General features: G+C 46.7%; 1 protein-coding gene across 1 annotated transcript in view; it reads right to left on the reverse strand.

Annotated features, from left to right (window-relative positions):
- The window catches only part of C7H16orf89 (chromosome 7 C16orf89 homolog), a 98,284-nt gene that overhangs the window by 31,727 nt on the left and 41,563 nt on the right, over window positions 1–24,994 (reverse strand). The window contains exon 4 of the mRNA XM_075319725.1: window positions 19,237–19,354. Coding sequence (XP_075175840.1) covers window positions 19,237–19,354 — 118 coding nt within the window. The remainder of the gene's footprint in view (window positions 1–19,236; window positions 19,355–24,994) is intronic.

The raw sequence follows: 24,994 nt of genomic DNA on the forward strand, positions 1-24,994 counted from the left end.
GGCGAAAAAATTTACCACTGGGGGTATACCTGAAACAACGGCCTAACTATTGTAACGGTCATCATGGTGGCGCATGAGGAGAAGGAGGAGCAGTCCAGCGATTATCCAAAGTCTAGAAGTGTGTACCCATGGGTGAGTGTAGGTACATGGCAAATTCACGTTACAAACATTAAATTCCGCTCTCATTTGATGGTGGTGTGGTGAAGTCTGGCCCAATCCAACCCTTGTTCATCTTGATCAGAGTCAGCCTGTCAGCATTTTCAGTTGACAGGCGGGTTCGTTTATCTGTAATGATTCCACCTGCGGCACTAAAAACACGCTCTGACAAAACGCTAGCGGCAGGGCAGGCCAGGACTTCCAAGGTGTAGAGAGCCAATTCATGCCACGTGTCCAGCTTGGATACCCAATAATTGTAAGGCACAGAGGAATGTCGGAGTACAGTTGTTCGATCTGCAAGGTACTCCTTGAGCATCTGGGCAAACTTAGGATTTCTTGTGGCACTACCCTGCACCTCAGGGGCTGTGGTACGTGAGGGGCTGAGAAAACTGTCCCACATCTTAAAGACTGTTCCCCTACCTCTGGCGGACTGGACTTGTGCCCCTCTCGGCTGTACACCTTGGTTGTCCACTGATTCCTGACCTATGCCGCTAGCCTTTTGTGAGAGGAATGCTTTGCTTACTTCCGTGACTATGGCCTTCCGGAACTGCTGCATTTTGGCTGACCTCTCCGCCTCGGGAATAAGAGACATAAAGTTCTCCTTGTAGCGTGGGTCTAACAGTGTTACCAACCAGTAATGATTGTCGGCCAAGATGTTCTTAACGCGAGGGTCACGAGACAGGCAGCTTACCATAAAGTCAGCCATGTGCGCCAGACTCTTAACAGCCAGTACTTCAGTATCCTGACCAACACGATGACTGAACATGCTGTCCTCCTCCTCCTCCTCCTCATCTACCCTGTCCTCTGGCCAGCCACGCTGAACCGAGGATATGACTGGTGTGCATGTCATATCCTCAATTTGGCCAGAGAGTTGCTCCATGTCTTCATCCTCCTCCTCGTTATAGTCCTCCACTGCACGTTGTGATGAGACGAGGCTCGGCTGTGTGTTATCACCCACACCCACTACTGCTTCTTGCTCCAACTCATCGTACTCCGCCTGCAATGCATCATGTTTGTTTTTGAGCAGAGACCGTTTTAGAAGGCAGAGAAGCGGTATGGTGACGCTAATAATGGCGTCATCCCCACTCACCATCTTGGTGGAGTCCTCAAAGTTTTGGAGAATGGTACATAGGTCGGACATCCATCTCCACTCCTCAGGTGTTATGTGTGGAGTTTGACCCATTTCCCGACGGCTTAGGTGATGCAGGTACTCAACAACTGCCCTCTTCTGCTCACATATCCTGACCAACATGTGCAGAGTTGAATTCCAACGCGTGGGGACATCACACACCAGTCTGTGAGCCGGAAGATGCAAACGGCGCTGAAAGCCGGCAAGGCCGGCTGAAGCAGTAGGTGACTTTCGAAAATGTGCAGACAGGCGGCGAACTTTTACCAGTAGATCAGACAGGTCTGGGTATGACTTTAGAAACCGCTGAACCACGAGGTTGAGCACATGGGCCACGCATGGAACATGTGTCAGCTGGCCTCGCCTCAAAGCCGCCACCAGGTTCCGGCCATTGTCACACACGACCTTTCCTGGCTTTAGGTTCAGAGGTGTGAGCCAGTGATCTGCCTGCTGTTTCAGAGCTGTCCACACCTCTTCTGCATTGTGGGGTTTGTCACCTATGCAGATTAGCTTCAGCACAGCCTGTTGCCGCTTCGCCGAGGCAGTGCTGCAGTGCTTCCAGCTTGGGACTGGTGTGGAGGGTAAAGTGGATGAGGATGCGCAGGAGGAGGATGAGGCTGAGGAGCATGACATTCCGTAGCTGTAGAGTGTGGGTGAAACCCTGACTGAGGTAGGGCCTGCAAACCTTGGTGTGGGAAGGACGTGTTCCATCCCTCACTCAGACTGGGTCCCAGCTTCCACAATATTAACCCAGTGTGCCGTCAACGAGATGTAGCGGCCTTGCCCACAAGCACTTGTCCACGTGTATGTGGTTAGGTGGACTTTGGCTGAAACAGCGTTGTTCAGGGCACGTGTGATGTTTTGTGACACGTGGTTATGCAATGCGGGGATGGCACACCAGGAGAAATAGTGGCGGCTGGGGACCGAGTAACGTGGGACAGCTGCCGCCATCAGGTCGCAGAATGCTTCTGTCTCCACCAACCTAAAAGGCAACATTTCCAGCGCAAGCAGTCGCGAAATGTTAGCATTTAGAACTGTGGCATGTGGGGCGTTGGCAGTGTATTTGCGCCTGCGTTCAAAGGTTTGCTGAATGGATAACTGAATGCTACGCTGGGACAAGGACGTGCTTGATGATGGTGTTATTTCTGCGTAGGCAACTGCAGGTGCAGGGCCGGAGGAGGCTTGTTCGCAGGCAGCATGGACAGGGGATTGGCTCGCATGCACAACAAGCGAAAACGTAGCAGTGACATCAGCAAAGCACCGCTCCTCGACTCTGTTGTACCTCCCACAAAGTCGGGTGCTTGGCTGACATGTGCCTGATCATGCTGGTGGTGGTCAGGCTGCTAGTTTTGGTACCCCTGCTGATGCTGGCACGGCAGGTGTTGCAAATGGCCTTTTTAGAATCATCTGGAGCCAACTTAAAAAACTGCCAGACTCGGGAAGACCTAACATTTGTACAGGCACATTGTGTCGTGTTGTTGTTCCGGGGAACGGTTGCCTGACTTCTGCCTGGGGTCACCACCCTGCTTCTTACTGCCTGTTGGAATGCTACGCCTCCCTCCCCCTGTGCACTGCTGTCCTCGCTCTGCATATCCTCCTGCCAGGTTGGGTCAGTTACTGGATCATCCACCACGTCGTTTTCCTCTTCCGCACCCTGCTCCTCCTCCTGACTTCCTGACAATTGTGTCTCATCATCGTCCACCCCTTGTTGAGACACATTGCCAACTTCGTTAGAACGTGGCTGCTCAAATATTTGGGCATCTGTACATACGATCTCCTCATGACCCACTTCAACAGGAGCTGGCGAGAGGCCAGAATGTGCGAATGGTAACGTGAACAGCTCTTCCGAGTGTCCAAGTGTGGGATCAGTAATGTCCGTGGACATGTACTCAGCCTTGTGGTAGGAAGGAGGATTAGGTTCTGAAATGTGCGGTGCAGTATCACGGCTACTGACACTTGACCGTGTGGAAGACAGAGTGTTTGTGGTGGTGCCAATCTGACTGGAAGCATTATCTGCTATCCAACTAACAACCTGTTGACACTGGTCTTGGTTCAAGAGCGGTGTACTGCTGCGGTCCCCAAGAATTTGGGACAGGACGTGCGAGCAAGTAGATGTGGCCCTTTGTTGTGGCGAAATTAGAGCTTGCCCACGACCTCGGCCTCTGCCTGCACCACCATCACGTCCACTTCCTTGTTCGTTGCAAACGCCCTTGCGCATTTTGCAATGCTGTGCTGACGTGTATTCACTAGACTTGTGCGTTATATCCAAGTTTGTGCAAAACGCACACAAGTGCACCTGTACGCTGCCACCGACAGGCACACACGTGCGGTTTTTAAATGCAAGCACGGACGCACTAAGAACCTAACAGGTTTTTAGGAGCGACAATTACTGAGAAGTTTGACACTATCAGACACTGCTGCCTGACGTGTATTTTTCACTAGACATGTGCGTTATATACTAGTTTGTGCAAAACGCACACAAGTGCACCTGCACGCTGCCACCGACAGGCACACACGTGCGGTTTTTAAATGCAAGCACGGACGCACTAAGAACCTAACAGGTTTTTAGGAGCGACAATTACTGAGAAGTTTGACACTATCAGACACTGCTGACTGACGTGTATTATTCACTAGACTTGTGCGTTATATCCAAGTTTGTGCAAAACACACACAAGTGCACCTGTACGCTGCCACCGACAGGCACACACGTGCGGTTTTTAAATGCAAGCACGGACGCACTAAGAACCTAACAGGTTTTTAGGAGCGACAATTACTGAGAAGTTTGACACTATCAGACACTGCTGACTGACGTGTATTATTCACTAGACTTGTGCGTTATATACTAGTTTGTGCAAAACGCACACAAGTGCACCTGTACGCTGCCACCGACAGGCACACACGTGCGGTGTTTAAATGCAAGCACGGACGCACTAAGAACCTAACAGGTTTTTAGGAGCGACAATTACTGAGAAGTTTGACACTATCAGACACTGCTGACTGACGTGTATTATTCACTAGACTTGTGCGTTATATCCAAGTTTGTGCAAAACGCACACAAGTGCACCTGTACACTGCCACCGACAGGCACACACGTGCGGTTTTTAAATGCAAGCACGGACGCACTAAGAACCTAACAGGTTTTTAGGAGCGACAATTACTGAGAAGTTTGACACTATCAGACACTGCTGACTGACGTGTATTATTCACTAGACTTGTGCGTTATATACTAGTTTGTGCAAAACGCAAACAAGTGCACCTGTACGCTGCCACCGACAGGCACACATGTGCGGTTTTTAAATGCAAGCACGGACGCACTAAGAACTTAACAGGTTTTTAGGAGCGACAATTACTGAGAAGTCTGACACTATCAGACACTGCTGACTGATGTGTATTATTCACAAGACTTGTGCGTTATATCCAAGTTTGTGCAAAACGCACACAAGTGCACCTGTACACTGCCACCGACAGGCACACACGTGCGTTTTTTAAATGCAAGCACGGACGCACTAAGAACCTAACAGGTTTTTAGGAGCGACAATTACTGAGAAGTTTGACACTATCAGACACTGCTGACTGACGTGTATTATTCACTAGACTTGTGCGTTATATACTAGTTTGTGCAAAACGCACACAAGTGCACTTGTACGCTGCCACCGACAGGCACACATGTGCGGTTTTTAAATGCAAGCACGGACGCACTAAGAACCTAACAGGTTTTTAGGAGCGACAATTACTGAGAAGTTTGGTACTATCAGACACTGCTGACTGACGTGTATTATATTCACTAGACTTGTGCGTTATATCCAAGTTTATGCAAAACGCACACAAGTGCACCTGTACGCTGCCACCGACAGGCACACACGTGCGGTGTTTAAATGCAAGCACTGACGTACTAAGAACCTAACAGGTTTTTAGGAGCGACAATTACTGAGAAGTTTGACACTATCAGACACTGCCGACTGACGTGTATTATTCACTAGACTTGTGCGTTATATCCAAGTTTATGCAAAACGCACACAAGTGCACCTGTACACTGCCACCGACAGGCACACACGTGCGGTTTTTAAATGCAAGCACGGACGCACTAAGAACCTAACAGGTTTTTAGGAGCGACAATTACTGAGAAGTTTGACACTATCAGACACTGCTGACTGACGTGTATTATTCACTAGACTTGTGCGTTATATACTAGTTTGTGCAAAACGCACACAAGTGCACTTGTACGCTGCCACCGACAGGCACACATGTGCGTTTTTTAAATGCAAGCACGGACGCACTAAGAACCTAACAGGTTTTTAGGAGCGACAATTACTGAGAAGTTTGGTACTATCAGACACTGCTGAATGACGTGTATTATTCACTAGACTTGTGCGTTATATCCAAGTTTATGCAAAACGCACACAAGTGCACCTGTACGCTGCCACCGACAGGCACACACATGCGGTTTTTAAATGCAAGCACGGACGCACTAAGAACCTAACAGGTTTTTAGGAGCGACAATTACTGAGAAGTCTGACACTATCAGGACTGTTTTAGACTGTGTACACCAGCCCCAGATATGGTGATGAAGGCTGGTATACGGTCACCACTAGGAATGGCTATATACCCTGCCTGCCTGCCTGTATACAGCTACAATAGTCCTGAGAAGGACTCTTCCGGTCACTATCCTGTATTCCGACCTGGCTATACCCTGCCTGCCCTGCCTGTATACAGCAACAATAGTCCTGAGAAGGACTCTGCTCCTGTACTCCGACCTGGCTATACCCTGCCTGCCTGTATACAACTACAATAGTCCTGAGAAAGACTTCTGGTCACTTTGTTTGCAGCCCTGCTACGGAAATAACTATAAAGGGCCGCAAACCTTTCCCTGAAGCAGCAACACTCTCCCTGCCCTGACTGTCTGGATGGCTGTGTGCAGAGCACAGCACGCCCGCCGGTATAAAGGCTCGGTCACGCTGTGCAGGCCGGCCAATCACTGCAATTCCACAACTAACAGGGCTGTGGCATTGCAGTGGTCTGCCAGCCAATCCCTGCATGAGGGCTGGCTCTCAAAAGAGCGCCAACATGCAGGGATGAAGACCACGAGTACAGCATGAGTATCGCGAGATTACTCGGTCCCCGCCGAGTAGTCCGAGTACAGTGATACTCGTGCGAGTACCGAGTAGTGACAAGCATACTCGCACAACACTATTATTCAGTGTTCTCCTGATAGTGTACTCATAAACAATAACATTGCTAATGTGAGAGAGCTGGATGCTTAGAGGTTATCTTGGATTACTTTGTGACTTTGCTTTGCTCTTAGGCTATGTTCACACACAGCATCTTTTTTGACCACAAAGATGCAGCATTTTTGGCCCTAAAAATGTCTCAGTGGCAAAAAATGCATGCGTTTTGATCCATTTTTACCGCATTATAACCACGTTTTGCCCAATGTGTTTTATAAGTCAAATCTATTGACTGGAAGGGCTCAAAAATGCTGGCAAAAACACAAAAAGAATTGATATGACATGCTGCATCTTCAAAAAATGCAGCCAAAAAAGGATTCACTGTGTGGACATCAAAATAGAAATCTCATAGACTTTTCTGGGGGAAGGAAATGCATGCATTAGGTGCATCTTTGTGACCTCAAAAATGCACAAAAAATGCAGTAAAAGATGCAGTGTGTGAACATAGCCTTAGACTGATCTTTTTTTGTTGTCCACTGATAAGAGTAGGGTAATACTGGTCTTTAATTTCCTCCAGTTGATCAACATCTGCCTGACTAGAGATGGTCTTAAGCCTGCTTTACATGTTACGATTAAGCATACGATATCGTATGCGTTCGTAACCGCCCCCATCGTATGTGCGGCACGTTCAATTTGTTGAACGTGCCGCACATACAAGTAACCCCCATCACACGTACTTACCCGTCCATACGACCTTGATGTGGGTGGCGAACGTCCACTTCCTGGAGTGGGAGGGACGTTCGGCGTCACAGCGACGTCACACGGCAGCCGGCCAATAGAAGCAGAGGGGCGGAGCTGAGCGGGACGTAAACATCCCGCCCACCTTCTTCTTTCCGCATTACCAGATGGGAGCCGCAGGACGCAGGTAAGCTGTGTACATCGTTCCCGGGGTGTCACACACTGCAATGTGTGCTACCCAGGGTACGATGAACAATCTGACGTTCAATTCATGAGGAACGAACGACGTGCGTGCGATGAACGTTTTACCATTCAATAGCAATCGCACGTACCTGTCACACACTGCAATGTACCTTACGATGCCGGATGTGCGTCACTTACAACGTGACCCCGCCGACACATTGTAAGTTACATTGCAGCGTGTAAAGCGGGCTTAAGTTTTCCAACTTAATGAGCATCAACATCTGTTCTTTCGAGATGCTCAGAAATCTTTTTTGTTTGTGTCATGATATACTGCCTCAGGCATGTGTTGTGGATATCAGACTTTGATACTGTGGATTCCCAGCCACTTCTAGGAAAACCCAAGACTCAAATTTCACTTTCAAATTATCTGCTACAGATTGACAATCTTTTTCCACTCACACAAGTGTAGGTTTTTACACTTTCATTTAATTTGGTTCTCTTTATTGATTCCGACTCACTGGATCAAAATTGTGAACTTTTACAATGTAAGTTTGTGGAGTCTCAAAACGAGGCTCATTAGGGTTATATTGTAAATGAAACTTGTGGCTCACACATAAACCCCTGTGTGATTCAGCGACTTGGAATTGAAGTCATGTGAATCAGAAGATTCTGTTCTGGGTTCTGTTGGGGTTCTGCCTGAATCCTGCTTTAAGGAACAGGGTCTAAGTCTAAAGGGGGCTTTACACGCTACGATATCGTTAATGTTTTATCGTCGGGGTCACGTCGTTAGTGACGCACATCCAGGGTCATTAACGATATCGCAGCGCGTGACAGTTATGTGCAACCTAAAATGATCGCAAAAGTGGCCAAAATCGTTTGCCGCGGAGAGGTCGTCCTAAAACAAAAAATCGTTTACCTCTCATTAGCAATGTTGTTCCTTGTTCCTGCGGCACTCCTGTGTGACACCGCAGGAGTGAGGAACATCTCCTTACCTGCCTCCATGGGCAATGCGGAAGAAAGCAGGTGGGCGGAATGTTATGTCCCGCTCATCTCCGTCCCTCTACTTCTATTGGACGCCTGCCGAGTGATGTCGCTGTGATGCCACACAACCCACCCCCTTAGAAAGGAGGCGGATCGCCGGCCAGAGCGACGTCGCAGGGCTGGTAAGCTGTGTGACGGGGGAGCGCAATTTTGTGCGCGATGGGCAGCGATATGTGTCGCACAAAAAATGGGGGCGGGTACGCACGCTAGCAATATCGGTACCGATATCGCTACTGTGTAAAGCCCCCTTAAGGCTAAGTTCACACAGGACATCTTTTGCTGTGTTTTCAGGTCACAAAGACGCACCAAAATGCATACATTTCTGTCGCGGGCGGGGAGGAGGGTGTCAGCACTGCGCTCACCCCTCTGCTCGGGTCCGGCTGCTGCTGCTCAGTGGTGGCTCGAGCGGTGGGCCGGATCCCGGGGGTCTCGAGCAGCACTCCTCGCCCGTGAGTGAAAGGGGATTGGGTTTTGGGATATAGTCTATTGTCCGTGACGCCACCCACGGTTGTGGTGATTTGTTGACACCACCGCTGCTCTGTATGGGGATCCCGGGAGTGATGGTGTGAAGCAGCAAGTTGTTGTGTTGCCCCTCCGTGGGTAGGGGTTGGTGATCCCGGGGCCCAGTGATTAAGTGGGTGATGCAGGGCTTGGTGGGGTGCAGGGACGCGGAGGCAGCGCTGTGCCTTGCGGCACTGTGGTACTCACTCAGCCTGAGACGTTGACACAGTTCTCGGTAAAACACACGGCTGGAAAGACGGTTCCCACGGACGGCTGCACTTGCTTTCCCCAGTAGGTGACGGTGACGGTCCCTCTGTCCTGCACCTAAGTTGATGTTGGTTGCGATGGGTTCCCACCGGTAACCCGCTCCCCGGCTTGGATATGGGCCGGAGGAGCCCTACTTTGCCCGCAGGCGCTGGCCCTGAGAAACGGGTGCCCTGGCGGTGTCTCTCCGTTACGGTTGGACTGTTGCCTTCTATCAGGACTTGGTTGTTGGGAGACAGTCGTCCCCTTCACTGACGGATTTGGCAAATTATGGCGACTCCTAGCCTTGCCGGGATCCGAAAGGCCCCTGCACTGGTGCTGACTGTTCTTTGTATACTGCTCCAGACCGCTGGGCCACTACCCGTCCGCGGTCCTTCCAGCAACCTCCGAGCAGTCACCCCTCCAGACAATCACCGCCGTCTGCTGACCTTGCTGACACTGTCCTGGCACACAGCCGGACCAACTTCAGGCTTTACTTCTGTCACTTTTCACTCTCTTTACACTTCACTGTTTACTCCTTCACTTAGCTCCTCACTTAAGCTCCCCCTGAGCTGACTGCCTGGTTCCTCCCGCCTCCAAGGCTGTGTACTCCTCGGTGGGCGGAGCCAACCGCCTGGCCCACCCCCTGGTGTGAACATCAGCCCCTGGAGGAAGGCAACAAGGATTTTGGGTTAGCTGAATGTGCCTAACTGGGGTGTAGGGTGTGGTGGTGTGATGACCTGTGACCCCTGGCTTGCCCAGGGTGTCACATTTCCTTCCCCCAGCAAAGTCTATGAGGTTTCTATTTTGCTGTCCACACAGTACATCTATTTTTGTCTGCATCTTGGCTGTGTTTTTGAAGATGCAGCATGTCAATTCGTTTTGCGTTTTTACAGCATTTTTGAGCCTTTCCAGTCAATAGCGTTGGCTTAAAAAACGCATTGGGGAAAACGCGGTAAAAAGGCATCAAAAATGCATTGCCGTTTTTGCCGCAGTGCGTTTTTGGTACGTTTTTTGGGACAAAAATGCTGCATCTTTGTGGTAAAAAAAACATGCCACGTGTGAGCATACCCGAAGGGTCCCGTTACACGTAGCGATGTTCCAGCGATCCTGACAATGATACGACCTGGTCAGGATCGCTGATACGTCGCTACATGGTTGCTAGTGAGCTGTCAAACAGTCAGATCTAATTAGCGACGCAGCAACGATAGGGTGATCCGTATAACGAACTCGGCGGTCGTTGGGACCCTGTCACACAGCAGCTATTCTGACGACTCAGACCTCGATACAATGCTGAGTTCTGAGTCGCCAACAAGGTCACTCGTCGTTGTTATGGCGTCAAACACAGCGATGCATGCTGCCCAGCGGGACACCAACGATCAAAAAATGAACCAGGACGTTCAGGTACAATCAGCGATATCGCAGCGGGGGGACGGTCGCTGCTATGTGTCACACGCAGCGAGATCGCTAGCGAGGTCGCTGTTGCGTCACAGAACCTTTGACGTTTCTGTAATCTCGCTAACGACATCGCTATGTGTGATGGGGCCTTTAGTCTATCAGAGATCCTGCTCTTCATCTTTCTTTGCCTATCTCAACCTTTCTTTTAATGTTAGAGATAGCGGAAGGGATGGGGAATTGATTGTTCACAAATCTGTAGTGTGGAGAGAGGACAGAGCAAGCACAGTCTTGGGGAGAGAAAAGAAAACAGTCTACAGATAAGAAGAAAAGCACATGAAGAGTATATAAATACCAGATAGAAGATACTGTATATTGACATATAAGTTAATAAAGCCAGGAGCATCCTGGAGCCCACAGTCAACATATATTACAAGAGATACTGCCACAAACGGAAAAAACAAACGGAAAAATCAGAGGGTCTGAAAAACATGTATGAAGGAATGAAGATTAAACTCTTTTTAACTGATAACCCATCAGATATTTTAAAATATTTATTTTGCTTGACTAAAGGTTTCTCAATGTGAATTTTTCAAAGTGAAAAACATTGGCCAAATATTGTATAAAATAGACCACACATTTATTTATATAGTTTTTGATGTGGTTTTTGTAGATACTTTTTTTCTAAGCAAAAATTGACATTCCTTTTTTTTCACGATGAAAAAATAAACTGCTCCAAACTCCTTATTAAAAACTTTGTGAACATAACATAGATCTGAACTTAACAATTATAATAAGCTAATCATAAGTTACAATCTGAGATACAAAAGCACCCTCTCTCAGAATGCTCAGGTAGGACAGCATTTATTATTCTTATTTCTAAGGAAGCGGAATAGGGAATTGTGATGGTGTGATATTGTGGGTCATGTACCATTTTGTGTGGGTTAATATCTAGGTGTGGTTAACTGTCCATTATTTGTATTGCTTGTGTGTACATTGTATTGTCTGCAAGGTTATAACTCCTTGAAGCGCTTCTGTCCCTAGGTGTGGGGGAGGGGGACTGCAATCCACCTAACTTCTTTGCTTACCTGGGGGGATGAGGCAGTCTGTTTGAGAACTTAAAGAGAGAAGGATGAAGGTTGGTCCCTGGGCTGAAGACCTGGACATTTATTGCTTACTGGATTATATTCGTATTTCTTGACTAATTTTACCCTCTGTATGGTCGATTATGTTATGGACCATTTGATTTGCTTGGAATAAATGCTCTCTCGCTCTGTTGATTGTGTGATATGGGAGAAGGACCCCGTGACAGGAATAGTACCTGATTTATCTGATTTTGTTTAGCTAGCCATTAAGACACTAAATAATTGTACCAGAATAGAAGGTCAAATTCTCATGACTGTTTTTCAAATGGACCGCACAAGCACTCAATATGGAGGGCATCCATTTGCAGTCAGATCACATGATGGCGCTATATATGGAAATGTTGGCGTTTAGTCTGCAAATGGAAACAAACTTGGACATGGCTTTGTTTTATCTGTTTGGTAGAACATTGGCCCATAAAAACACCAGATGTGAAAACAGCCATCCATATACCCTGATATGTTCATGTGCTAACATGGATAGTACATGTAAGACAAAAGTGGACATGTGAATGTAGCCTTGATTGTAACCTTCAAATAGATTTATCATGATCAAACAGAATTTAAAAAAGGAATCAATTTTACCCATTATAAGAAAGTCAATTTTCACCTTAGAAATGATTTAAAGGGATGGTTCACTACTCTGCAATAGTGGCCACATCCCTGTAAGGCCGGCTTCACACTCGCGATTAACTCGCATGAGTGCAATGTGAGAAAATCTCGCATTGCACTCGAACAAATGTTAATCAATGAGGCAGCTCCCATCTGCTATTTTTTCTCAGTCCAAATCGGTCTGAGAAAAAAAATCGCAGCATGCTGCGTTTTGGTGAGTTTCACGTGCGAGTCACTCCAATGAAAGTCTATGGGTGCGTAAAAAAACCGGATGTCACACGGACGGCAGACACACCATTCTAGTGACATGCGTTTTTCTAAATACATTTATCGCATGTTACAGAAAACACTGCAAATGAGTGAGGTCTATCGATGTCGGTCTCTCTGTCTCCCTGTCTGTCGGTCTCTCTCTCTCTGACGGTCTATCCCTCTCCCCCCCTCTCTCATACTCACCGATCCAAGATCACCGGCGTGGCACTGCACGGCTGTCACAAAGCTCCGGCGGCTTTTCCTCTTTTGAAAATGCCGGCTGCTCATTATTCTATCTAGTATTCACTGCTTTCCCCGCTCACCGGTGCCTATGATAGGTTGCAGTCAGACACGCCCCCACGTTGAGTGACAGCTGTCTCACTGCAACAAATCACAGCTGCCGGTGGGTGAGTCTATATCGTGCAGTAGATTAAATAAATAATTTTAAAAAAACGGCATGCGGTTCCCCCCAAATTTCATACCAGCCAGGGTAAAGCAATACGGCAGGAGGCTGGTATTCTCAGGATGGGGAGCCCCACATTATGGGGAGCCCCCCACCCTAACAATATCAGCCAGCATCCATTAGATGCGACAGTCCCGGGACTGTACCCGGCTCATCTCGAATTGCCCTGGTGGGGTGGCAATCGAGGTAATAAGGAGTTAATGGCAGCAGCCCATAGCTGCCACTAAGTCCTAGGTTAATCATGACAGGCGTCTCCCAGAGATACCTTCCATGTTAACCTGTAAGTTAAAGAAAATAAAGACATACACCAAAAAATCCTTTATTTGAAATAAATGACAAAAAAACACCCTCTTTCACCACTTTATTAAACCCCCAAATACCCATCAAGGGCCGACGTAATCCACAGAGGTCCCACGTCGCTTTCAGCTCTGCTACATCAGAAGCTGACAGAGAGCGGTCACAGAACACGACCGCTCTCTGTGAGCTCCCCGCAGGGACTGAAGTCAGGTTACCCACGGCCACAGATCTCAGCGGGAGGACTGCTGCTGTGGCTGCAGGTAACCTCAGTGATGACACCGCTGATAGCGTAGATCACTTAAGTCACTCAGGGGATTTGCGGTCACCAGTGAGACCTTCAGCGGTGACCGAAAATCAGGCCATGGCACACAGACAGAGCCGCAGGATGACAATGAAGTCGGGTGAAGTTCATCCGACTTCATTCTGATCCTGCGGCTCTGTCTGTGTCTGCTGTCAGTGGCCATTCAGCTCTGCTACATGGCTCTGTCTATGTCTGCTGTCAGCGGTCATGTAGCAGAGCTGAATGGCAGATGACATAGCTGCTGAGAATAAAAACGGATCCCATACGGATCACACACGGATTGCACATGGACTACAATCATGAGAAAAATCACAGAATCACATTGCTGTTGCATTGCACACTGATCAACCTTGAAACAGAGCTCATGCTACTTTCTAGCATGAGAATCGGTCCGATTTTACACTTTCAAGTGTAATTCCAGCCTAAAATTGATAGGGGAGGCGTTTTCTAAATACCTTGTTCAGCCAATTCTGCTTCTGAGCAGTCCTATTGCAGTCCTCTCATGCCCATGAAGTAACCCCCCCATGGGCTCCGTGATCTCTGAGACTAAAAGGAACATGACACAGAGTTGGGGCTACTTAGGGGTCCATGATACAGAGTGATGTCTACTGATGGGGTCATCATCATACAGTAAATATGGCGACATAATACAGTGATGGGGGGCCATCATACAGTGAGAGTACCGTCATACAGTGTGGGAGCTAATGTTGGGCCTTTGTTTTTTGTGGGGGCCATCATACAGTGTTGGGGTCATCTGTGGGCTACTAAGGAGTCAGTATACTGTGTGGTGGGTACTTTACAGTGTGTGGGCATTATAATGTGTATAGGAAAGTGTCATACTGTGTAGATGGGAGCTATACAGGAGGAGACTCGGAACATTATTAACCCCCTAATCCATGGGCCATTTTCCCTTTTTTGTTTGTTTTATTTTCTCCCTTCTTCCAAGAGCTGTAATTTTTATGTTTTTCTGTAACTCCTGCCATATGCGGGCTTCTTTTTGCAGGATCAGGTGTACTTTCAAAAGAAACAATATGTTTTACCATATTGTGTCTTGGAAAACGGCAAAAAATTCTAAGTACGGAAAAATTGAAAAAAAAAGTGTGATTGTGTGGCGCCCCTGACCCGGTCAGGCGCCACTGAGTACTGCACTCATGCTGGGACAGTACTTCCAGGTAATCCTAAGGGCCAGAATGAGGTGTGTACGCACAGACACATAGCAACCAGTTCCCCCACACCAGTAGATGGGACCCTTGGGCAGTCTCCGGAGGGGGCTGGCCTTCAAATCTTGTAAAGGGGTGTAGCGTAGGGGCTAGGAGCTAGAGTGCAGAGGTTGTCAGGGAGTTCTGAGGAGGAAGAGAGCCAGTCTGGTAGTGGTGAGTGGCGGTCGCGAGGTGGATAGGCGCGCGGCCACTAGTCAGACCCTGCACGGGTTAGTAACCGTTAGCGGGGGAGAACGGTCACCTGGTAGAAACAGTACGGTGTTCCTGGTGATTAGGCACTTACGGGGTACAGGTCCCTAGAGCAGACTCCAGTTTAATGACCTGCTAAACCTGCCGATGAGGGGAACTACACGTACCTCACCAACCTCACAGAGTCCGAGCTTCAACAGCCATGCAAGGACCCATTAGCGGACAGAGCCTGGAGCCATCTCACTTGGTCCACGCTGCCGGCAAATGAGCCAAACACAGGGGAGAAAAGGCAGCAGCAACTCCCTGGATAAACCCCCATGGTACTCCACGTCAGGGGGTTATCCGAACACAGAGTGCTAGGAAGGCGAGCTAACAGGTTACCCTCAGACTGACCCGAAGGAGCCCTGGTCCTACCTGGTTCATCGCAGCAACGCCTGGGTCAGCTTGCCGCAACATCCGAAGCGAGTAAAAACCAGTTATTCTGGGACCTGCTATCCTGCTCACCCAAGCCCCAGGGGCCTGCCTCACTCACGGGAGGCTATATCATCTGGCTGCAGACCCTATTAGCCCCAGACGCTCGTAAAACCTGCAGCGGCGGTCATTCACATTCCTGGCCGCAAGCCGTGAGTGGCGTCACAACATATATATATATATATATATATATATATATATATATATATATATATATAAAAAAAACCCTGACATTACCTGTTCGCCATCTTGAACAAGCCCTGTTGCGTCCCTGAACAGGATCGGCACCCCTGGGGCGTCACAATTGCATAATAGTTTTTGGGACATTTTATTCACCATATTCACTATATAGTAAAACTGATATGTCAGTATGATGTCTAAAGTCGATATGAAATCAAAGATACCAAACATGTCTAGGTTTACTTTTATCTAAGGGGTTAAAAAAAATTCAGATGTTTGTGCAAAAAAGTCTTCCGCTATCTGTAGCCTCCTTATTTTTTGGGATCTATGGCTAGGTAATGGCTAAGGGGCACTTTGCACACTACGACATCGCAAGCCGATGCTGCGATGCCGAGCGCGATAGTGCCCGCCCCCGTCGCAACTGCGATATCCTTGTGATAGCTGCCGTAGCGAACATTATCGCTACGGCAGCTTCACATGGACTCACCGGTCCTGCGACCGGCGCTCTGGCCGGCGACCCGCCTCCTTATTAAGGGGGTGGGTCGTATGGCGTCACTGCAACGTCACACGGCAGGCTGCCAATAGGAGCGGAGGGGCGGAGATGAGCGGGATGTAAACATCCCGCCCACCTCCTTCCTTCCGCATATCCTACGGAAGCCGCAGTGACGCCGGTAGCAGATGTTCCTCGCTCCTGCGACTTCACACACAGCGATGTGTGCTGCCGCAGGAACGAGGAACAACATCGGACCGTCGCGTCAGCGTAATCATGGATTACGCCGACGCTGCACCGATAATACGATAACGACGCTTTTGCGCTCGTTAATCGTATCATCGAGCCTTTACACACTACGATGTCGCATGCGATGCCGGAAGTACGTCATTTTCAATTTGACCCCACCGACATCGCACCTACGATGTCATAGTGTGCAAAGCCCGCCTTACTTTTTGCGTCTCAAGATGACATTTTTAATGGTGCAATTTGTGTGCAGATGCTACGTTTTGATCGCCTGTTATTGCATTTTGCGCAAAATTTTGTTGTTTGGAATTTTTTTGCTGGTATGCCGCTTATTGATTGGTTTAATTGATTTTACATTTTGATAGATTGGACATTTCCGAACACAGCGATACCAAATGTGTGCATATTTTTTACTTTTTTTAACCCTTTAGTTTTCAATGTAGCGAAAGGGGGGTGATTTGAATTTAACTTTTAGGGTTTTTTTATTATTTTTTAAAACTTTTTTTTGCTTTTTTTATTTTACTGGTTCCCCTAGAGATCTATAAGGATCAGCAGTCTGATCACTGATTCATTTCTGTTGATCGCAGCTACACAACTGAGAACACCAGAAATGCTTATCTGTTGTAACAGGGAGCACTCGGCTGTTACAGGAAGTGAGTTATGTGAGCTACAGGAGTCATCACATGACCCTGTGCTACCATGGCAACCATCAGCTCCATGTGATCATGTAACACCCTGAGGTTGAGGGGGTCTTTTTAGGTTGTGATGCCACTTGAGGTCCTCGGCCAGAGATGAGCTGCCACTGCAGGTGCTGCTCTCAGAGGCTGATGGTGAAGATCGCAGCCGGGATGGTGTTGCTCCGTACAGGCGGAGCTGGGTTACCCCGGGGTGGATGAAGGAAGATGGACGGGGGTGTGGGTAGTCCCCGTTGGTGCCGCAGTGCTGGGCAACGGTGACAGCAAATGAGAGGCGGGGGCTGCAGTTCCAGGTCTTTTACTGACTGGTAGTTCAGGCGCTGCCCCACAGTACCGGTCTCTTCCATGATGGCCTTTAGCTGATCCCGGATAGTCGACGGTTACCATCGGTGCCCGTGGAAGTCTTTCTAGTGAAGTGTCCCCCGTTTGCTAGCCGGAACTCAGGCTGAGCCTCCAGCTCCAAGCCACGGGCCCCACGAAGAAAGAAAAACACTCGACTCCTGTTGTCTGTGTGAGATGTTATCCCAAGCTGTGCTGGGAAAGTCTGCTCTAGTGAGATGGTTGCGCCTACTTCTTACCCCAAGTGGTGCCCGCCCCAGTGGTTGTCCTAGCGACTGGGGAAGTCCCATGCTTCATGATGGCTGACCTCCCTGTCTGCCCTAGTTTACCCGCCTGTGGAAAGCACCTTATTGTTTTATGTGTGTGGTTTTGTGAAGGCACTGGCATTTAACCCACTCCTAACCCAGGATGGATATTACTACTTAAAGGAGGTGTAATATCAAGGCAAAATATGGGAACTATTTTCTAGGGCACTTGCACAGGGCATTAATTTATTCTAGAGGTTTGTTTACCAGCTAGAGGGCACACAGTACCACAGAGTAGTTGCAGTAATAGGGACACATATGGCAAGAGTGGTTCAACAGTGGTGTACCGGTAGGATGAGGAGTCTGAGCAGGTTGCGGATTGATGAAGATGGTGCAAGAAATGTGAGAAGTGATATTTCTTTGTAGATGAGTTGTGGCTGAAGAAGTTGTCATGTTGGTCTGGGCCAGATGAAAAAGACAGGTAAAGTGAATGAATCCAGCAGAAAGAACATCAGTTGTAAGTCACTATTTATATCTGTACTGTAATCTCTTATATGTTCTGCAGCATTAGTATCTACCACTTTATGGTCACTGTGTGGTGGTAATGTCAGTGTTGGTATTTGTCACGAGGGTGGTACTGATAGACAAGGGGTTCCTCAGCTAGCCCTAAGACTAGGGCCCGTACATTCACCCTTACCCCGGAGGTACCCTTGAAGGTAGAGAGGTCCGGATCCCCGAACAGGCCCTGTCTCCTGTCCGAGCCTTGATCTTACTACCCTCAAACCTGGGAGTGGGCCAAAAAACCAGTACAAACCCCACAGAAAAGACACGAACAGAGCAGAACAAAACCTTGTATACACTGCATTCAAACACAAAAGAGAGACAATATGTGAACTGAGGAATAAAGAAAAGGGTAGGGGAAAAACTCACAAGAGAAGAACGTAAATACCACGCAACAAAGCAATTGTTGTTCACCATGAACAGAGAACCACTGAGACCGGGATCACTGATGCTATCTTCGGCATCCTCTTACTACACTGCTCAGCCTTAAATAGGCAGAGACCAGCTGGAGATGGCAATAAGCAGCCTGGTTCTCAGAAGTGTTGCACATGCCTCTAAAAAGGATTAACTCCTACACGGCTGGGAGCAAAACAACTCAGCCAACGCCCAGCCGCGCTGAGCACTTAAGAGAGGCCAGGCTGCATGTCGGACTCTGCAATGTGAACAGAGTCCAATGCTATAGTAGTAATCCACATGTGCAGAACCAGACAATGCATGACAGTATTTGTATATAGATTTTTTTATTAACAGCGCAGTTATCTCCTGAGATTCTCCTACATCCACTATTGGGGTGTGCCACCATTGTTGTACTCAGGTCACCTGGTTAGGTCCCACTCAACAGTTTTGCTCCCCCTAAACCAAACCCTTAGCTACACCTCTGGGCAACACAGTATCTTTATCTGCTTGTAAGTCAAACCATAAATACATCTGTCATCATAAATAGAAAATGGCAAACACTAATACGCCATACTCTAATTACTATACGTACCATTTTTCCCACAATAATATATAACAACTGATGAGACAATGAGTAGCCAGTGCAGCCTTTATGGTTCATCATCGTCGTACAAGGTGCAGTCACAATACATGGCTCCAGCTCTTCTTTGCTTTAGTAAAAAATAAATGAAAAAATATAAGGTTTACGAATGGTATATATTAGATAGGACCAAAGGACGCTGTTTAAATAAATTAACCACATTCATGAAATGCCACCAAGGCGGAAGGTATAAAATCTTATCTATGTGCTGCATATTTGACATCACTGGAAACATTGGGCACAGTGCTCCCTGCTGGTACAGTTAATGAGCTGACTTTGAAATAAATCCGTGCTAAATTAAAAACGATGTATTCCATTCATTTCCTTTCATTTTGTTCATTTTTTTCCGAAGCCGCTTGTTTTACTTTATTGAACTGTTACCTTCTCACCTCTATTACAGACATAAGAAAGTGAATGAATCAATATTTGGAGTGCTTTTACTGCTTGTTTAACTTTAATGACTATTTAACATAGTGTATTTACTAAGTCAAGAAGCCTTACTGCTTAATCTATCACCAGGTTTTCGTTACCTGGTCTGAGAGCAGCATGATTTAGACAACGAGGCTCTGATTCCAGTGATTTGTCGCTTGCTTTATTGGGTACAGCAGTTTCTATTAAAACCTGTTTTAGGACCACGAGCAGTTCTGGATGCATATTGCTAATCCCTGCCTAACTGTCCCTGCATCTAGTAGCATACATAAAGGGATCTTTAGAAAAAGGATTACTAAAGATCTTTTATCGTATGCTAATGAGCTCGGGGACTATTCCCAAGGGCATTGCTTCCCTTGATAGTCGGCCCCATTAGCATGTTAGTACACCCCAGTAGGTGTGCTAACATGCTAATGAATACGCAGCATTAGAGGATGTTGTCACTCACCTCTTTGCTGCCATCGCCACCCGACGCTTGATTTTGGTTCAGTGCGCATGATCCCGGAGTTTGGGTCATGCGCACTATGAAGCCGGGTGTACGTGTCCTGGCTTCAAACTAAAGTTGTGCACATGACCCAAATCTGGGTTCATGTGCACTGAGTTGAATCCAGCGTCGGGCGGCCATGGCAGCGGAGAGGTGAGTGAGATCATCTTCTGACAATACATATTCACTAGCATGATAGCACACCCACAGGGGTGTACTAACATGCTAATGGGGCCGACTAGCCAGGGGAACTAACGCCCAGGGGACTAGTGCCCTCGCTCATTAGCATACGATATAAGATCTTTAGAAATTCTTTTTCTAAAGATCCCTTTATCTATGCTACTGTATACAGGGACGGTTAGATAGGGATTAGCAATATTCAGCCAGAACTGCTCGTGATCCTGGCTGTATATTGGACCTGACAGGTTCCCTTTAATATTGATCTTGCAGTGGTCTCTCCTTACAATGACCCTATATTACAATATGCTGAACTTATCCATGTATTTACCTAGCTATAGTAAGTGTGTGTGTTAAACAATTCCTGTCTGTGCTAATCAGCATGCCTATTATACTGGGTCCATGTTTCTGATTGACTAGTGCTAATCAGTGCATCATTTTGGGTGTAAATAGTGACAATTAGCAGGTATTCTATTATAAAACTGCCTTTAGCTAATTTGCTGGCTAGTAATAGTTTCATGAGGTACAGAGCTGTGCTCAGTCTACTGTATAGAGTTCTACAATTAAAAGGGGTTTCCTCTAGTTGTCTTCCGGAGCGCATTACTCCCTTGCCATATGGCTACAAGCTTGCTTGGTCACAATGTGTTCCTTATTGATTGACAGTTTGGGACGATGGCCTTGCTTTTCTACTGTCCTAACCTATGCCCTCACACTGCTGTATTGCTACAACACAAAAAAACAGAGAAAAGAAAACACAAAACTCCAAAATGGGCACAACAAAATTGTTGGCACCCTCAACTTAACCCATTCACCCCTGGGCAATTTTCCATTTTTCGGGGTTTTTTTGCTCCCCTTCTTCCAAAAGCTGTAACTTTTTTATTTTTACATCAATCTTGCCATATGAGGGCTTGCTTTTTGGGGGATGAGTTCTATTTTTAATTGAAAACATAAGTTTTGCCATATAGTGTACTGGAAAATGGCAAAAAAAATTCCAAGTGTGGAAAAATTGCAAAAAAAGTGCGACTGCATGATTGTTTTGGAGGTATTTTATTCACCGTGTTCACTATATGGTAAAACTGATGTATCGGTGTGATGGCTCAGGTCAGTGCTAGTTCATGGACACCAAACATGTATAGGTTTACTTTTATCTAAAGGCCCAGTCACACACAACGACTTACCAGCGATCCCGAAAACGATGCGACCTGATAGGGATCGCTGGTAAGTCGCTGGGAGGTCGCTGGTGAGATGTCACACAGTCAGATCTTACCAGCAATGCAGGAACGATACAGGTCGCAGTAGCGACCTGTATAACGATCTCAGCAGTCACTGTGACCCTGTCACACAATGTCAAACACAGCGATGTGTCCTGCCCAGCAGGACATCGCCTTTGAAGAAAATGGCCTGGACCATTCTGCAACGACTAGCGATCTCACAGCAGGGGCCTGATCGCTGGTAGGTGTCACACATAACGAGATTGCTACCGGGATCGCTACTGCATCACAGAAACTGTGACTCAGCAGCGATCTCGCTAGCGATCTCGTTATGTGTGACGGTACATTAAGGACTTAAAAAAATTTAGAAGCTTGTCTAAAAAAGTGGTGAACTTTTTGCACCATTTTCTGCGACCCATAGCGTTCTCATTTTTATGGAATATGGGGCTCAATGATGGCTTAAATTATGTATATCCAGCTGAGGTATTTAACGGTACCTTTTTTGCACAGATGTTGCATTTTGATCGCTTGTTATTGCATTTTGCCCAAAATTTGTAATGACCAAAAAACGTAATTTTGGCGTTTGGAATTTTTTTGCCGCTACGCCATTTACCAATCAGATTAATTGATTTTATATTTTCATAGATTAGGCATTTCTGAATGCAGCGATACCAAATATGTGTATATATATATATTTGTTAACCCTTTAATTTTCAATGGGGCGAATGGGGGGTGATTTGAACTTTTAGGTTCTTTTACTTTTGTTAAATTTTTTAAAACTTTTTGTTATTTTACTAGTCTTACATGGGGACTATAAGGATCAGCAGTCTGATCGCTCATTCATTTCTCCTGATCAGAGCAGCATCACTTTGATCAGGAGAAATGCTGCATTCTTGTTACAGCCACTGCTCTGCCGGCTGTAACAGTAACTACGTCATGATAACAACAGGAGTCATCACATGACCCTTTGCTACCATGGCAACCAATGGCTCCCCGTGATCACGTTACGGGGCTTCCGATGGCGGTGAAGAAAGGCAATTTCCGCGCCGCGGTGCTTTAAATCTAACTGTCACATTTTGACAGCGCGATTTAAGGGGTTAACAGGTGCGGTAAGTCCTCGGCCACAAAGGGATTAATATTTGGTTGAACATCCTTTGGAATAAATATCTGCAATACATTGCGTCCAATAACCATCAGTAAGTTTCTTAGACCTCTCAACTTAAATTCTGCAACAAACAAACTGCCCCGATCGCTCATATTTGTAGGGTGCCTTTTTCCAACAGCAATTTTAAGGTCTCTTCACAGCTGTTTTAGATCTGGACTCATTGCTGCCACTTTAGAACACTCCACTACTGGGGGCTTTTTGAAGTATGTTTATGGTCATTGTCCTGCTGCAAGACCCATGACCTAGGACGCAGATCTTTCTGACACAGTGCACTACATTGCGATCCAAAATTCTTTGGTAATCTACAGATTTCATGATGCCTTGCACACAGTCAAGACACTTAAGGGTGCTTTACACGCTGCGACATCACTAGCGATTGCTAGCGATGTTGCAAGCGTTGGCACCCGCCGCCGTCGTTAGTGATCGCTGCCGTAGCAAACATTATTGCTACTGCAGCGTCACACGCACATACCTGTTCTGCAACGTCGCTGTGACCACCAAACAATCCCTCCTTTAAGGGGGAGGTGCGTTCGGCGTCACAGTGACGTCACAAAACAGCCGTCCAATAGCAGAGGCGGGGCGGAGATGAGCGGCCGGAACATTCCGCCCACCTCCTTCCTTCCTCATTGCCAGTGGACGGAGGTAAGGAGATGATCGTCGCTCCTGCGGTGTCACACATAGTGATGTGTGTTGCCGCAGGAATGAGGAACAACCTCGCTACGTACGAAACAACGATTTTTGGTAAATGAACGACCTCTCATATACCAATGATTTTTGTCTGTTTTTCGATCGTTTAAGGTCGCTCCTGCATGTCACATGCTGCGATGTTGCTAACTGCGCCGGATGTGTGTCACAAACACCATTACCCCGACAATATATCGTTAGCGATGTCGCAGCGTGTAAATGGCCCTTTAGTGTCAGAGGCAACAACACAACCTCAAAACATCCTTTTAACCTCCACCATATTTGACTGTAGGTTTGTGTTCTTTTCTTGCTAGGCCTCATTCCATTTTTGGTAAACCGTAGAATGATGTGCTTTACCAAAAAACTCTATCTTGGTCTCATCTGTCCATAAGACGCTTTCCCTGAAGGATTTTGGCTTACTCATGTACATTTTGATAAACTGCAGTCTATCTTTTTTATGCCTCTCTGTCAGTAGTGGGGTCCTCCTGTGTCTCCTCCATAGCATTTCATTTTATTCAAATGTGGAAGGATAGTATGCTCTGACACTGACACACCCTGAGCATGCAGGACAGCTTGAATTTCTTTAGAACTTGATTGAAGCTGCTTATCCACCATCCGGACTATCCTGCATTGCAACCTTTCAACAATTTCTCTCTGAGATCCAGGGAGATTAACTACAGTGTCAAGGGTTTTAAACTTCTTGATTATGTTCCACACCGATGACAAAGGAACATCAAGATCTCTGGAGATGGACTTGTAACCTTGAGATTGTTGACATTTTTCAACAATTTTAGTTCTCAAGTCCCCAGACAGTTCTCTTCTCCTCTTTTTGCTCTCAATGCTTAGTGTGGCACACACAGACACACAATGCAAAGATTGAATCAACTTTTATCCCATTTTTATTTGGTTTCAGGTGTCATTTTCATATTGCCCACACCTGATACTGGCCATAGATGAGTTTGAATGAGCAACACATGCTTGAAATAAAGGTCTTTATCCACAATGTTAGAAAAAAACACAACCATTTTTTCTGGCCCATTTTTAGGGTATTGTGTGAAATTATGTCCATTCTGCCTTTTCTTCAGTGTTTTTTTTGTGTTGTTTCAATGCATAAAAATAAAATAGACATACAGTATGTATGACAAAATGTGTAATTGCATATTTTCTGGGAGAAATACTTCATTTTCTGGAACAATTTCAAGAGTGTTAACACTTTCGGCCATGACTGCAATACTGCTTATGTTCAAAGACTAGCTCTGCAGCAGACACATTAAAAGAAAGGCAGTCTATAGCAGATAAAGTGACATTTTATGAACAGTATTGCAAACAAAAAAGAGACCCAGCTCTGAAGTTGGAGTATGTATCTTTACTTAATGCTGCCTTTAAATAGAATAACATATAACATATTATTGACAGATTTTCCTTTGAATGTTATGATTTGGAATAATATTCACAAGCCTTTGTGAATTAATAATCCATATACATTCATATGAGTCTTAACTTTGATTCAGAGAATGCAAAAGAACACGATCTTGAAAGCGCTAAGGAGGCCACGATAAT

The sequence above is a fragment of the Anomaloglossus baeobatrachus genome, chromosome 7, assembly GCF_048569485.1.
Source record: "Anomaloglossus baeobatrachus isolate aAnoBae1 chromosome 7, aAnoBae1.hap1, whole genome shotgun sequence".
NCBI classification, from domain to species: Eukaryota; Metazoa; Chordata; class Amphibia; order Anura; family Aromobatidae; genus Anomaloglossus; species Anomaloglossus baeobatrachus.